At 45.1% G+C, this 14720-nt stretch overlaps 2 protein-coding genes and 1 non-coding gene across 4 annotated transcripts in view; 2 read left to right on the plus strand and 1 right to left on the minus strand.

Moving 5' to 3' along the window:
- Positions 1-3133: 3133 nt before the first annotated feature.
- On the plus strand, positions 3134-8261 carry Rpusd2 (RNA pseudouridine synthase domain containing 2). Its single transcript, XM_052183254.1, has 3 exons — positions 3134-3778; positions 5040-5336; positions 6146-8261. The coding sequence occupies exons 1-3, from the start codon at positions 3134-3136 to the stop codon at positions 6851-6853; spliced, it is 1650 nt and encodes a 549-aa protein (XP_052039214.1). The 3' UTR covers positions 6854-8261.
- Positions 8262-13094: 4833 nt separating this feature from the next.
- Trnas-gcu (transfer RNA serine (anticodon GCU)) lies at positions 13095-13176 on the minus strand. The gene has a single exon. It is a non-coding gene; the product is annotated as a tRNA-Ser (tRNA).
- A 328-nt stretch (positions 13177-13504) lies between these two features.
- Knl1 (kinetochore scaffold 1) overlaps positions 13505-14720 on the plus strand; it is a 58869-nt gene continuing 57653 nt past the window's right edge. For both annotated transcript variants that reach the window (XR_007977922.1, XM_052183255.1), the window contains exon 1: positions 13505-13985. The gene's annotated coding sequence lies outside the window, so the exon portion shown is untranslated. The remainder of the gene's footprint in view (positions 13986-14720) is intronic.

Here is a 14720-nt window from a genome sequence, read left to right on the forward strand (position 1 = left end):
GTGGGCTGTGGGAATATAGCTTGGTGTTGGTAGGAGAGCATTTGCCCAGTATGTGCAAGATCCTGGGTTTAATCTCTAATACCACAAAAACTCAATGATATTTTAAATTTTAAATGTGTTCAGAAGATGCTAGATGTCCACGCAGTACAAAATACAGTTGTATGTTAGTGCTTCTCAAGCCTTGCTGACCAATCACTTGACGATCAGGCTGGAGAGCATATTTCTGTTCAAAAGTCAAGAAGAGTTGGGACTTGTTTTTATACCCAGCAATTTTGCTAAGCATTATAATATGTGCTTTAATTGAATTAATTTATTAATTATATCAACTCTGCTCCAGAACAGTCCAGTATGAAAAACAGGCTCCAGGTCTCATGAGACTGAAGAAAGAAAGAGGCAGAAAGATCTCAGATTTATACAGTGCAATTCATTGGGAACCTGCGGATGAAAGTGTGGTCCTTCCTGGCAATAAGACCGGTGGGTGCCTGCAATGTCAGCCGGAAGAAAGGAAATGTATATTCTGGTAAGAAGCAAAAGTGAGTTCCTAATAGAAAATACCTGGTTTACTTAACTCAACACGAAGGTCATCTAGCATTGACTGTGCTGGGGTCTAGTTACAGAGCTCCACATGTGCCTTAGTCTACTTCCAGTGACTAGGAAACTATGTGGTTAAAATCAACTGACATTCCTCAGGGCAATCATGGCTATGACTCACGGTGTCTGTGATCAGGACAAGCCGAGTTTGTACAAACTCTAGGAAGCAGAAATCCTGCTGAAGTATAATTTTCTTTGGATAAAATGCTACCCTCATTTTAAGTTTCTTCCTTTCCTCTTCTTTGTCTCTATGTGTTTTTCTCTATCTGTCTGTCTGTCTCTCTGTGTGTCTCTATCTCTGCCTCTCTGTCTCTCTGTCTCTGTCTCTTTTTCTCTCTTTCTCTGTCATATCTCTGGTTAAAAGGCATAAACCACCATGACCAGCTCTCAATGTAAATTTCTTAATAAGGCAACTTGCTCAAGAGATCTTCTTTTCTTCCTTCCTTCCTTCCTTCCTTCCTTCCTTCCTTCCTTCCTTCCTTCCTTTCTTCCTTCCTTCCTTCCTTTCTTTTTTGAGATAGTGTTTTCTTTTTGAAGCAATTCTGTTCTATGGTATCCATGACCAGTGTAAAATCCAACCTTTTTTTTTTTAAAGAGGTAATAAGGAATCTGGCATCCAGCATAAGGATTTCTACAGCTTCAGATATCTCTGTCTGCTCTGAAGTAAAACCGTAAGGAGATCTTCTGTCCTTCATACATCTTCTGTCCTTCATTTTGTTTGGTGAGACTTTTGTTATAGTTTTGAACTCACTATGTAGTCAAAGGTGACCTAACAATTCTGATCCTCCTATGTCCACCTCCCTTTGTGGAGCATTTACAGAAGCATTTGGCTAGAAAATCATCTCTTGATCTTCCCCAGAAGGCTAATACATAAGATAAGAATAGTGTAAACCAACATCAACATTTTGTATAATAAATGCTCATGAGAAAGTTCATGCTCACATTCTTGAGCATGTGAACTAGACACTCGTCCTGTTTTTAGACACTAACATCCAAATATCTACCTTTTTGGAGGAATCCCACTATGAAGAATAACAGGGTCATTGACTATATTCAAGTACTCTGTAAAATAAAGACAGATTTAATCCCTCTTGGCAGAAAGAAGGCTCCCTTGTAGGATTCTGGATCTTGAGATAGGATCACAAAGAGACTAAGATATTTAGTGATTTTCAAAGAGTTGTGGGGGCAGAAAGTAATTTGGCACAACTGCAAGTCTCACAGTGGCAGCATTCCAAGTGGGTTTGTTCTCTAGCAACAGCTAGTTTTCAGAGGCTTTGCTTGCCTTGATTTGGTCTCTGTACTGAGTCTATACTTCAGCTTTTTTATGAATCCTATGAAGCACTAATATTCTTCCAGTAATCCCCTCTTTAGTGTAGCTAGTCAACGCAGGTTTCGGCATTTTGCATTTAAGGATCCTATCAGGCTAGGGAGATAATTTGGTTGTAAAGTGCTTGTCATGCAACACAGACCTCAGTTTGATCTCCAGAACTGACATTTAAAAGGTGGGCATTGTAGTACATGTTTGTGAGAGACCCTGTCTCAATAAACAAAATGGATGGCACCAAAGAAAGGTCATCTGAGGTTGACCTCTCACCTTTATGCACAGTCACACATACAACTGCATGCAACTGGCTCACACATACACACAGAAGACCTTGGCAATAGATTTTTTGGTCCATTTGAAGGTCTAATGTGCACATGGTTCTGGATAAGAGTTCATGGAAGTCAAATAGGCAATCTCTAGTTCTTTTCATGCAGTTATCGGGAAGGGCAGGTGTGAAAAAAAATTGCTTCTGAGGAGTGCCCATTATACATATATGTATAATAATAGCTTTACCGAGGTATGTGACATTATAATATGCAGTCTTTTAACTCATACAGTAGTAGTAGTGGGAATAACTAAATGAACGAGTGCTTGAGACCATGATTCCCCTACATCTTCCCTCAAAAGTAAAAGCAGAGTAGACAAAACTGTTACTACTACAGTCGTAGTTGTAGCAACTTTCATTCTTATTGGTACTTTTTTCCAGCTTGTTTGCCCTGTATTTGTTTTTTTTTTTAAACAACAATAATAATTACTATTATTTTGCTTGTTTGCTTTTATTTTGAGACATGCTCTTGAATAACCATAGTAATGAATCTCCTGATGTTCCTGCCTCCGCCTTCTGAGCTCCAAGACTGCAGGTGTGCGTGGCCTTGCCAGCTCTGCCTGTTTTAAGTACACTTTTAAGCATTTTACAGACCCAGGGATATAGCGCTTATCTATATGAAATGTGTACTATCATCTCCATTCAAGACTTTTAAGTGGAGCACTCCCGAAAATTTCCTAAATTAGGAAATACCATCTAACTTCTTCGAAGAGGGAAGTCTACTTGTGACCTTGCGCAACAGGGCACTCCCGGCAAGGACTGCCTCAGCTAACTCTAAAAACAACTCACCTATTCCCTTCTTGCAATCCCCGCCTCTCTCCTGGGTCTTCGTGATTGGTTGCTACCGTATGACACCATCATATCGCGACCCTGAAGCGGCTAGGCGGCCTGTCATGTGGCGGGGAGTCCCGGGCTGCCTACAGGATCTTGTGCGGTGGCAGGTGGCGCTCTGGTCCCACAGCTTTGTCCGGACTTGGGGTAGCTGTGGGAAGGCGATGACTGAGGCACTCTCTGCGCAAGCCGAGGCAGCGGGCGGGCTGAAGGCTTTGGTTCAGCAAAATGGAGATGCTGGTAGTGACACGAGCGCAGTGCCACTGCTGGAGCGCCTGGAGCCGGCGGCGGTAGGGAAACAGATCCCGGAGGGCGGGGAGCAGGGCCAGGGAGGCGAAGAGCAGCTCCCTGGCAGCGGGGAGCAGGCCCCAGCTCCAGTCGCCGACTCAAGCAAGAGGAAAAAGCGGAGGGGCGCCACTGGGGAGCGGGTCGTGCCGCCCCCGAAGAAACGGCGGACTGGGGTGAGCTTTAGCGATGAGCACTTTGCAGAGACTACCTACTACTTCGAGGGCGGCCTGCGCAAGGTGCGGCCCTATTACTTTGACTTCCAGACTTACTGTAAAGGTCGCTGGGTGGGCCGCAGCTTGTTGCACGTCTTCAGCACCGAGTTCCGATCCCAGCCACTGGCTTACTACGAGGCCGCTGTCCGAGCAGGACGCCTGCATCTCAACGAGGAACCAGTCCAGGACCTCAGCATCGTGCTCAAGGTGGTGTCCGATGGGACTAGCCAGAATCAGGCTTTGAGAGGAGGGAAGGTTTTGGGATTTTGGATTGTTTGTTCTCTCTTGGGGCTTTTAGTCCCCGCTTCCCGCATCCCCAAGTAGGTAGACAGCCCTTCCCTGCTCTAGAACTCAACCTGTTCATCCTCCTCAGCTAGGCTGTTTGTTTCCAAGAAATAAAAATGGAAATTCTCATGTTCCTTTTATATCTTCCTTGTGGCAAGGGCACGGCCTACTTTCTACCCTGCATGATAAATCTCTGTACAAATAATAATAGATACCTCATTCATGGGTTTTTAACTCTATCAGGAACAAGTTAAGTATTTTGTGCGCTCTAACATTAAACTCAAGTGGCAACTTTGGGGAGTTTGTATTGCTTCTCCCTTTTGTGACCAAATCGAGCCTCAAAGTAAGGCAACAGTATGATTTCCAAAGTGTGTGCTCATATTAACACTGAAGTATTTGTCACGTCTTCATGTGTATAGAATTAGGAAGTCAGGGATAGATACTAGGAAGATGCTTTTTTTTTTTTTTAAAGATTTATTTTATTTTATCTGAGTACACTGTAGCTGTCTTCAGAAGCTACCAGAAGAGGGCAGAAGGGGGGGGGAACCAAAAAAAAAAAAGACATTTACTTTCAAATATATTTGTATCAGGTTGATGAGATGGTTCAATACATAAAGATCCTTGCCACTGAGATGCATGTGCCTCTGTTATGCATGCACACATGTAAATTAATGTAATGGAAACTTTTTTTTTTTTTTTAGGTTTTTCGAGACAGGGTTTCTCAGTATAGCCCTGGCTGTCCTGGAACTTACTCTGTAGACCAGGCTGGCCCCAAACTCAGAAATCCACCTGCCTCTGCCTCCCGAGTGCTGGGATTACAGGCATGCACCACCATGCCCAGCTTTTTGTTTGTGTGTGTGTGTGTGTGTGTGTGTGTTTTGGGGTTTTTTTAGGGGGGAAAACTTTTAAAATAAAACTTTATTGTAAAGATTATACAAAGAAGCAAAAATACTCATACTCTCACCACCAAGAAATTCAATCAATTTTGTATATTTTTCAAAACTAGCTGTATGCCTGTGCATATTTTTACAAAATGAGATTTTACCACACCTATACTTCCTTTTCCGTTGAAGCCTTTACTGTGACCGTTCCTCCAAGTCAATAAGGAACTGAGCAGCCTGGGTGTCTGACTGACTCTATAGGTTGCTGGTCCCCGGCTGAATGTTACGTATGTTTTTGACAGGACAATGATTTCTTGCGGAACACAGTACACAGACATGAGCCACCAGTCACAGCAGAGCCCATCCGCCTGCTAGCCGAGAACAATGACGTGGTTGTTATAGACAAGCCGTCCTCCATTCCTGTGCACCCCTGTGGCCGCTTCAGACACAACACGGTCATCTTCATCCTAGGCAAGGAGCATCAGCTAAAGGAGCTCCACCCATTGCATCGGCTCGACCGCCTCACCTCAGGAGTGCTCATGTTTGCCAAGACAGCTGCCGTCTCCGAGAAGATCCACGAGCAGGTTCGGGATCGGCAGGTGAGCCAGGCTTTGCCTGCTGTAGACCGCTTCCTGGGAGGGTACACAGAGGTATCACGAAGTTCTAGATTGAGGGGTATCTATACCCTTCCTGCTTTGAGGAGGCTCAGCACCTAAAGTTCCAAAGACAGCTATTCTGTGTGCTTCAGAAGGTCTTTAGAGATGGCACGTACTGCTTCTTAGTAATTTGCTGTTCTGAAAACATTAAGCATTGTTAAGATTTTTGGCGAGTGCTCACTCAGTAGGAAGAGTGGATAAAACTGAAAGATGGGCGAGTAAGATTCTTACTGGTGGTGGCAGACTCAGGTTCTGCATCTGGATCATAATCCATTTATTGAGCACATGCCAGACTTAATTCCCCAAACATTAGAACCTAATGTACAAAACAGGTAGCCCCATGAGGTAAATGTTTTCTGATTTCATATTTTCTTTTTAAAAGAATTTCTATTAGATGTATTCAGTTTGCTTTGCCTGCATGTGTGTGTGCCTGCAGAGGTTAGAATGAAAATAGCTCTCCTGCAACTGGAGTTAGGGATGGTTGTGAACCACCACGTAGATGCTGGGAACTGAGCCCAGGTCCCCTGCGAGAGCAGCAGGTGATCCTAACTACTGAGCCATTGCCCCTGACTTCAGACTTTCTAGATGAGGTCTGGGATGTACAGTAACATACCTAAGGCAGTGAAACTGACACGCCAGTGTTAGAATCTGAATCATCTTCTCTCAGATACACTGGTGTACCTGAAGGGAGGATTTAGACTCTGCTTTCACTGTGGACTGTGGACTGACTTTTCCCCTTTCCTCCTGTGTAGCTGGAGAAGGAGTATGTGTGCCGGGTTGCAGGGGAGTTCCCTGACAAGGAGGTAATTTGTAAGGAACCCATCTTAGTGGTGTCTTACAAGGTAGGAGTGTGCCGTGTGGATCCCCGGGGCAAGCCTTGTGAGACCGTGTTCCAGAGGCTGAGCTACAATGGCCGCTCCAGTGTGGTACAGTGCCGACCACTTACAGGTCGTACTCACCAGATCCGCGTCCACCTCCAGTTCCTGGGCCACCCCATTCTCAATGACCCCATCTACAATTCAACTGCCTGGGGTCCTTCTCGAGGCCAGGGAGGCCACATTCCAAAGACGGACGAGGAACTGCTCCGAGACCTGGTTGCAGAACATCAGGCCAAAGAAAGCCTGAGTATGCTAGATCTCTGTGAGGGTGACCTGGCCCCAGGGCTCATAGACTCGACAGCTCCCTCTTCAGACAGCCTGGAAGGGTTGGCTACAGCAGCCCAGAAGATAGATGGAGTAGCTGAGGCAGCCTCTCAGCATCTGGACACACCAGAGAAGGCAGCTAAAGCAGATGTGAATCAAGAAACAGACCCGCTCTGTGCCGAGTGCCGGGTGTTGCGACAGGACCCCTTGCCCCAGGATCTTGTCATGTTCCTGCATGCCCTCCGCTATAAAGGCCCGGACTTTGAGTACATCTCACCCATCCCAGCCTGGGCACAGGATGACTGGCAAGAAGACTGAGGGATGTGGCCATTGGAAGAATGGCATCTCGGGTTGGAACAAGGATGGACCTTGAGGCAGGGACTGCTCCCATTGCTTGATACTCAGGGTTTGGCGAAGAGCGAGGTTCCACTGTAAGGAACCTGTTTGTTCTTGCTGCCTACCTCCTTCCTTCTGGCTTGTTTGGGGTCACAGATCTGTACAGATATCATTTTTTTTTAACATCTTATATGTCCATTTTTATTGGTTTCTTACACTCCATCCCCTCTTCCCCAGTGCTTAGGATAAAATGTAGGTCCGTTAGAAGGCAAGTGCTGCACAGCTGAGCTCCATCTGAGTTTCGCTAGCTCAGGCCGATCTTGAACCCTGAATCCTCCTGCTCTGCCATACAAGGCATGAAGCACCATGCCTTCCTTTTTTTAAAAAATGAGATAAAATTCATAGAGCATAAAACCACTTTAAGATAAACACTGTTGGTATTTATTATGTTTACAGACTTGAACAACCTTATCTCAAGATTTCTCATTTCTCATTCCTTTTTGTTGTTGTTTGGTTTTCCGAGACAGGGTTTCTCTGTGTAGCCCTGGCTGTCCTGGAGCTCACTCTGTAGATCAGGCTGGCCTCGAACTCAGAAATCCACCTGCCTCTGCCTCCTGAGTGCTGGGATCACAGGCGTGCGCCACCACCACCTGGCATATTTCTCATTCCTAAAGGGAATCTGTACCTGTTAAGCACATTCTTCTCTATCTCTCTTAACTCCTGGTAAACTGTTTATTCTTTATTCCACAGGAATGGACTCAGACAATCTGTGTCCTTTTCTTTTTTCTTTTCTTTGTTGTTGTTGTTGTTGTTGTATGTTTGTTTCTCTGTTCTTGCTCTGTAGACCAGACTGGTCTTGAACTCACAGAGATCCATCTGCCTCTGTTTTAAGACTTATTTATTTATTATATGTAAGTACACTGTAGCTGTCTTCAGATACCAGAAGAACTATGTGGGTGCCAGGATTTGAACTCATGACCTTTGAAAGAGCAGTCAGTGCTCTTACCCGCTGAATCATTTATCTCTCCAGCCTTAGCTCTGTCTCCTGAGTGCTGGGATTCAAGGAGTGTGCTACTACCCCCAGCCACTTAACACTTATTTTTTTCTGTTTTTTTTTTTTTTTGTTGTTGTTGTTGTTTTTGATTTTGGTTTTTTCAAGACAGGGTTTCTCTGTATAGCCCTGGCTGTCCTGGAACTCACTCTGTAGACCGGTCTGGCGTCGAACTCAGAAATCTGCCTGTCTCATTTTACAGGCAGATTTACAGATTACAGGCGTGCGCCACCACCGCCTGGCTCACTTATTCTTTTCGGTGTGTTCTAATCATATTTCTCCTAGTACATGTAAAGTAATCTCTCAAAGTAGAATATACTCTTTTTGTTGTGTTGTTTATTATTTATTCTGGACATGAGATTTACCTTAACAACAAAAGAATTAACAGTCCAATTTTAAAATGTTCAACGGGATTCTGGTTCACACACAAACACACGCGCGCGCGCGCGCGCGCGCGCGCACACACACACACACACACACACACACTGTCTGGTTAAGAGCACTCATTGCTCTTTAAGTGCCTCACAACCACCTGACACCGTAGCATTAGGGGATCTGTCCCCTCTTCTGGCCTCAGCCAGGGCTACATAGTGAGACATATGTCTCAAAATAACAACAGAGGCAGAAGCAGTGCAGCTAAACAAAGCTGACATGTTTTTAGAAGGGCGTATTCCCTGGAGTCAGCACTATCACCACCATGGCACTCACTCTGTTCTGATGTGATGCCCTGCCTTCCACAGGTAAGCACTGTGTGTGATCATGGCTGCCTTTCTCTCCTGTGGAGCAAGCACACTCTTGTTTTCTGTTTTTTGTTTTTTTGTTTTTTTCTTATTATTTTTATTGTTTTTTCGAGACAGGGTTTCTCTGTGTAGTCCTGGCTGTCCTGGAACTCACTCTGTGGACCAGGCTGGCCTCGAACTCAGAAATCCGCCTGCCTCTGCCTCCCAAGTGCTGGGATTAAAGGCGTTCACCACCACCGCCCGGCTCAGCACTAAGTCTTATAAGTAATCACCCAGAACTGTGGAGCATCGCCAGCTAACCACTGACAATTCTTCTCTGATGAGTTCATAATCAACAGAGGGAATGAGTCTTCCTGAAGCTGGATCCAGAGGATGAAGACCCGCTGGCACTGAAGCAGTAAATGCTGTTAGTATTAATTAGGTATTTTTGTATCAGTCCTTTCTCATGGTCTTCCAGGGACTCAGGGTTGGAGTATCCTGTAAAAGTTTAGGATAGTGTGAAGTAACCTTGCTGTTGATGGGAGTATTTTGAGCAGAGGCCTGTAATGGGATTTAAAAGGTAAAAAGATGAGACCCTTCTCACCCAAAGGTGGAAGTCGCCTCTGATCCAGTAGATGGCGCCTCTCACTCTGTCAGTCTCTTCTCTTTCTATTACTAATTCAGGTAATTTCCCCTTCTCGTTCTTTAAAATAAAGTGGCATTGTTGATTATTTTCACTCCCTTAGAAAATGGGAGCCAAGTACTGGTGGTTATTAATAAGGAAATCATCGTGAGAGAAAACCCTGGTATTCTCATAGAAAGCCTCAATGTCATTTTGCGTGAGAGTAAGAACTAGACACCCTGGCTTACAAAGGCATGGCAGTGTGAAGTTCTGGAGTGAGCCTTGAAACTGGATACCTGCATCATACCCGCCAGGCTCAGAATGTCTGGGAGAAGGCCAGGAAAGAACGGGAGAGCCAGAGGATAAGCAGGGGTGCCTTAAAAAGTCTTCAGGGAGTGGCATGTCGATGCACCTGTGCAAGCTAAGTGTAAGACTGAGTCCACTGTCATTTAGACATGGGTGAGGGAGGGACTACTGGCAGATAATGGTTTCTGGGAGATCAGAAGTCATTTTCTTCAGTGGTCTAACCACTGAATTACCAAGGCACCAGAAAATCACTTCCCACCTATACCCAAGCAAGCAGCCCTGTTTACCTCAGTGCATCACACATCCAAAGGCAGGCAGGAAATTAGGAGGAGAACCTCTTGGCAAGAAGGGTTTTTGGTGGAAAAGAAAGTGGGAATGAGAGAGGGTAGGGTGAGAACGGCTAAAATGGATTCTATATGTGTAAGAAACTATACCAGGAGAAATACCTGTTAAATCAACTTCCAGTTCATTTTTTTTCACTCTCAATTTTTATGTTTTAAAGATTTGTTTATATTATATATATATATGAATTCTAGCTGAATGTACACCTGCATGCCAGTAAAGGGCATCATACTACATTATAGACGGTTGTAAGGCATCATGTGGTTAAGACTTCTGGAAGAGCAGCCAGTGCTCTTAACTGCTAAGTCATCTCTTCAGCCCTGTTTTGTATGTGAGTGTTTGGCATATATATACATATATATGTATATATATATGTATGCATGAATACGTGGTTCTCAGGGAATCCGAGCCCCTGGAACTGGAGTGACAGTACCTGGTGTTAGCTACCATTTGGGCTCTGGAAACTGAACTCTGTCCTCTGCCAAGAAAGTAAGTGCTTTTGAACTACTGGGCCATCTCTCCAGCCATAAGATTTTTTCTAGTGTATTATACGTTTTCAAAACACCTGAAGATTTTCCTTTGTAAACATAACTCACCTGGGGCTGGATAGCTGATTCAGCAGCTAAGAACTTAGGCTGCTCTTCCCGAGAACCCAGGTTCGATTCCAGCCCTTCTGTGCTGGGTCCCAAGCATCTGTAACCCATATTCGATTCCAGCCCTTCTTCTGTTCTGGGTCCCAGCATCTGTAGCTGCAGTTCAAGGGGATCTAGGCAGCTTCTGGCCACGGTGGGCACTGCACACACGTGGAGCACAGGCACACATGTAGGCAAAACACCAGACATAAAATACAAATAAAATCTTTAAAAAGTTCTGTGCGGTGGTGGCGCATGCCTGTAATCCCAGCACTTGGGAGGCAGAGGCAGGCGGATTTCTGAGTTCAAGGCCAGCCTGGTCTACAGAGTGAGTTCCAGGACAACCAGGGCTACACAGAAACCCTGTCTCGGAAAAAAAAAAAACAAAGTGTCCAGACTCTTTTTTTTTTTCCTTTTCTTTCGTTCTTTCTATTATTCTTTCTTTTGCTTTTCCAACTTTTTATTTAGAGAACCATAGCCAGGTGGTGGTGGTACACGCCTGTAATCCCAGTACTCTGGGAGGCAGAGGCAGGTGGATTTCTGAGTTCGAGGCCAGCCTGGTTTATAGAGTGAGTTCCAGGACAGCCAGGGCTACAGAGAGAAACCCTGTCTCGAAAAACCAAATCCAAAAAACCAGAAAAAAAAAAAATTAAAAAAACTAAATCCAGGTTCTGGTGCCGCCCCCCCCCCCACCTCACCCCAGCCATAATTTAAACAACTTAGAGACAGAGTGGGAGGGGACAGAACAGAAGGGAGGGAAGGAGACAGAAGAGCCCACTACAGTCGCCTCAGTGATCACTTCTTGTCCAACTTTTTCTTGGCTACCTGCTCATCCCCCTCACCAGCATGTTTCTTGGCCATGGGGCCCTAAGTTCCTCCTAGGACCCCAAAGGGTCAGCAGAGGAGGCTGATGCCCCTCTGGGCAGGTCCCGGTAGCCTCAGCCCTTCCGCTGCTGGTGCTACATGCACCCCCATGGATTTCTGTGAGCACACGGGGCGGGGCACATACTCTTTGTAGCTCTCCAAGGGTGCAGGGTGATTTTGAATTGACTCCAGTCTGGACTACACAATAAGGAAATGATTGCCACTGCCCCTAATAAATAAATATTTATTTTCTACAAAAAAATTAATTAATTAAAAAATATAGGCTACTGAACTGTCTGCAAGGACCCTGAAGGGATGTATGTCCCACCAGGACAGAAAATGAACAGTTCTCTTTAGACATGACTGAAGAGAACTGACTGAAGTGCTCAGACTGTGGAGGTATTAACATTCCTGAGGGATTTGGACCTAAAATGGAGGAACCAGAAGAGAGGCGACTATCTTCCAACCATCCCTGCCACAAATCTTGCTGAAGCACCAGCCAGGTGCTGGGTTCTTGAACACTGAGCATTCCCAGTGAGAGGAATGTAAACCACCACCCCAGGGGTTCATTAACAACTCTTCATGATCTGGGCCCATACAGGATGGGGGTTAAAAAGGCATGGAATCAAGAGATTTGGGTTACACTGGTCTGTCTGCAACGTAGAAACTGTATAGCCTTGGACAAGTGTAAGATAGCAACAATAATAGAATATGAAAATATCTATCATGATCACAGGGCTCTGCAGAGTTGAAGAGACATAATACATGTAAAATGTATGGTGCTTTTAGTTATGTACAAAAAATTAAGGGTTTTTAAGTGTGAGATGAATGAATTTGTCAGATGATTTTACAAGAGGAAAATCTGTGGGGTTTTTTTGGTTTTTTTTTTTTGTTGTTGTTGTTGTTTTGTTTGTTTTTTTGATTCCTAATCCTCTTGTCTGGTTAAATCCATAAGATTCAGCTTCTTGTCATCTGGAAAGGTTCCTGTTCTTCAGTAGTTTCCGGATCGTACCAAGATTTCAAATGTCATGGGCATCTTTTTAGTGTATACATTGAAAGCAAACTCCATAACCTGCTTCACGGCTGGAAGGGATAACATTTGTAATGCAGTGTGGTAGTTCCTAATCAGAACGGGTATGAAAACCCTAAAATAGCCAGTGTGGAGGGATAGCTTTGTAATCCTAGCATTTGGGAAGACAAGGCAGGGTGATTTTGAATTGAGTCCTGTCTGGACTACACAATGAGACTGTGTCTCAAAATAACAACAAAAACAAAAAACAAAACAAAGCCCGCAGAGTAAGAGCTCATTAAACACTGAAATCATTCATCTCAGAGCTAGGTCATTCCATGTTCCAGACCACCACTAAACACGTGAGCTATAGTTATATTCTTTGTCCTATTATTTTACTTTGTAAGACATTAAGTTACTAGAAAACGTCTCTTTCTCTGCTTTTTCTTCATCTGTGAATCATAACGTTCCAAAAGGAGCCTTTCAAAAGTCTCAATTCCTTCAATTGATTTCAAATATCAAAATGCTTCAAATTCCAATATCACCAACTAAAACACCTCTATGCTGAGACTAATTTTGTTAGATAAAATCTGATTGGAATTAAAACCTGAAGCAATATTCAACCACTTCCATCCTGTGAATTATAAAATCACGTTACATTAATTAGCAAAAGTGCACCGACGAGGATGGGATTCGAACCCACGCGTGCAGAGCACAATGGATTAGCAGTCCATCGCCTTAACCACTCGGCCACCTCGTCCCAGAAGCTCTTCTCTTCCTGGTAGCTATAGGGAGTAGTAACAGAGTGATGTGACGCAATATCATGGAAGTCGCCATTTTGTACGGAAGCCAACAGTGCGATTGTTTACTATGCAAACAGTCGAAGGAAGATGGCCGTTCTTGGAATAGTAGAAGCGAAGAAACTTCTGTAGAAAAGGAGAAAAACCCGAGGGAACTTAAGTCAGTGCAGACGAGGACTGAAAAGTTTAAATAAGTCTTAGGGGTGGGGCCGGTCTGGCGCCGAAGGGGCGGGGTCTGCGCGGCGTGCAGCATTGGGCATGCGCATTACTCTGGCGGTTAGATTTGAATACTTCACAGACCGAGGCGGGACGCTGTGAAGTGACGTCCGGTTCCGAGGAGCGCGCGGACCCCAGACAAGTCAAGCCGGAGGCCTGTGGCGGCTTAGAACGCTCTTTTTTGTTCTGGGCGGCCCAGACGGCTTAGGTTTTGTCTGAGTGCTGAAGGGCGGGCGCGGGTTGCTGAGGGCGCAGTCGGCCGGCCGGGCGGCGGTCTCAGGAAGGCCCTGCGGCGGACCGGAACGCGCGGCCACCAACGGCCGGCTCTCCTCCTCCACCGGGACCGCCGCGTTTCGCTTCTCCTTTCCCAGCGCCGCTCCATTCCCGACTCGAGCGGGTTCGTGCCTTGCGCGCGGGGCACCGTGGGCCTCCGGGCTCGCCCCACCCACCCACCATCTTTCCTCCGGGCTCCGGGCTCTGGTTCCACTGTCTCTCCATCTCCCTGTGCTACGTGTTTCTCACCGATGTTCCCTGCTTCAGTGGTTTGAAGGCGGTGAGTGAACCTTATTTAAATTCCAGGCTCCGTTTGAGCACAATAATAGAGTTTCGGGTTTCTGCTGGTCCAACATTAATAAAGACAACATCACTGTGTTAGATTACATAAAATTCCTTTCCCATCCAAAAGGCTTTGGATTCCCTTTGGATGGGAAGAAAAATATTGCCTACTGCAATTTTTAAAATGTATTAGACGTTGTGGTTTGACTAAGGATGGCTTCCTTAAGTTCATATATTCGAATGCCTAGTCAACAGAGAGTGGCACTGTTTGAAAGGATTAGGAGGTGGTCTTGTTGGAGAAGTTGTGTTAACCGGGGTTGAGCTTTGAGGTTTCCAAAGCTCTGCCTACTGTTTGTGGAAGTCCTCGGCTACTCCTTCAGCACTGTGTTTGCTGCCAGGTTCCCCATAATGACTACTATATATGTCTCTGAAACTGTAAGCAACACCCCAATTAACTGCTTCCTGTTATGAGAGCTGTGGTCCTGGTGTCTCTTCACAGCAATAAGACAGCCGTAAGCAGAGATAAAACCAAAGTAGCAGTTTATTCTAGACACTAAGGTTGAAGTTTTCATTTCAGTTAAATTGGTTCATTTGAGTTTCTTGTATGTCTTGTAGGTTCATGTAGGTTGAGTTTCTTGTATGTCTTGTGCTAGAGTAGACTTCGGGGAGCTGGCATTTCATTGGTCAGATTGTTGGAGGGATGATTTATAGATATGGAAGGAAATATATCATA

Source organism: Apodemus sylvaticus, chromosome 5, assembly GCF_947179515.1.
Source record: "Apodemus sylvaticus chromosome 5, mApoSyl1.1, whole genome shotgun sequence".
Taxonomy (NCBI): domain Eukaryota; kingdom Metazoa; phylum Chordata; class Mammalia; order Rodentia; family Muridae; genus Apodemus; species Apodemus sylvaticus.

Excerpts from the sequence above, each read along its gene's own strand:
- Rpusd2 (XM_052183254.1), top strand. The coding sequence starts at position 3,134 with ATGTGGCGGGGAGTCCCGGGCTGCCTACAGGATCTTGTGCGGTGGCAG. Across the intron at positions 3,779-5,039 it reads ACCTCAGCATCGTGCTCAAG|GACAATGATTTCTTGCGGAA; the intron begins GTGGTGTCCGAT and ends TGTTTTTGACAG. Across the intron at positions 5,337-6,145 it reads AGCAGGTTCGGGATCGGCAG|CTGGAGAAGGAGTATGTGTG; the intron begins GTGAGCCAGGCT and ends CCTCCTGTGTAG.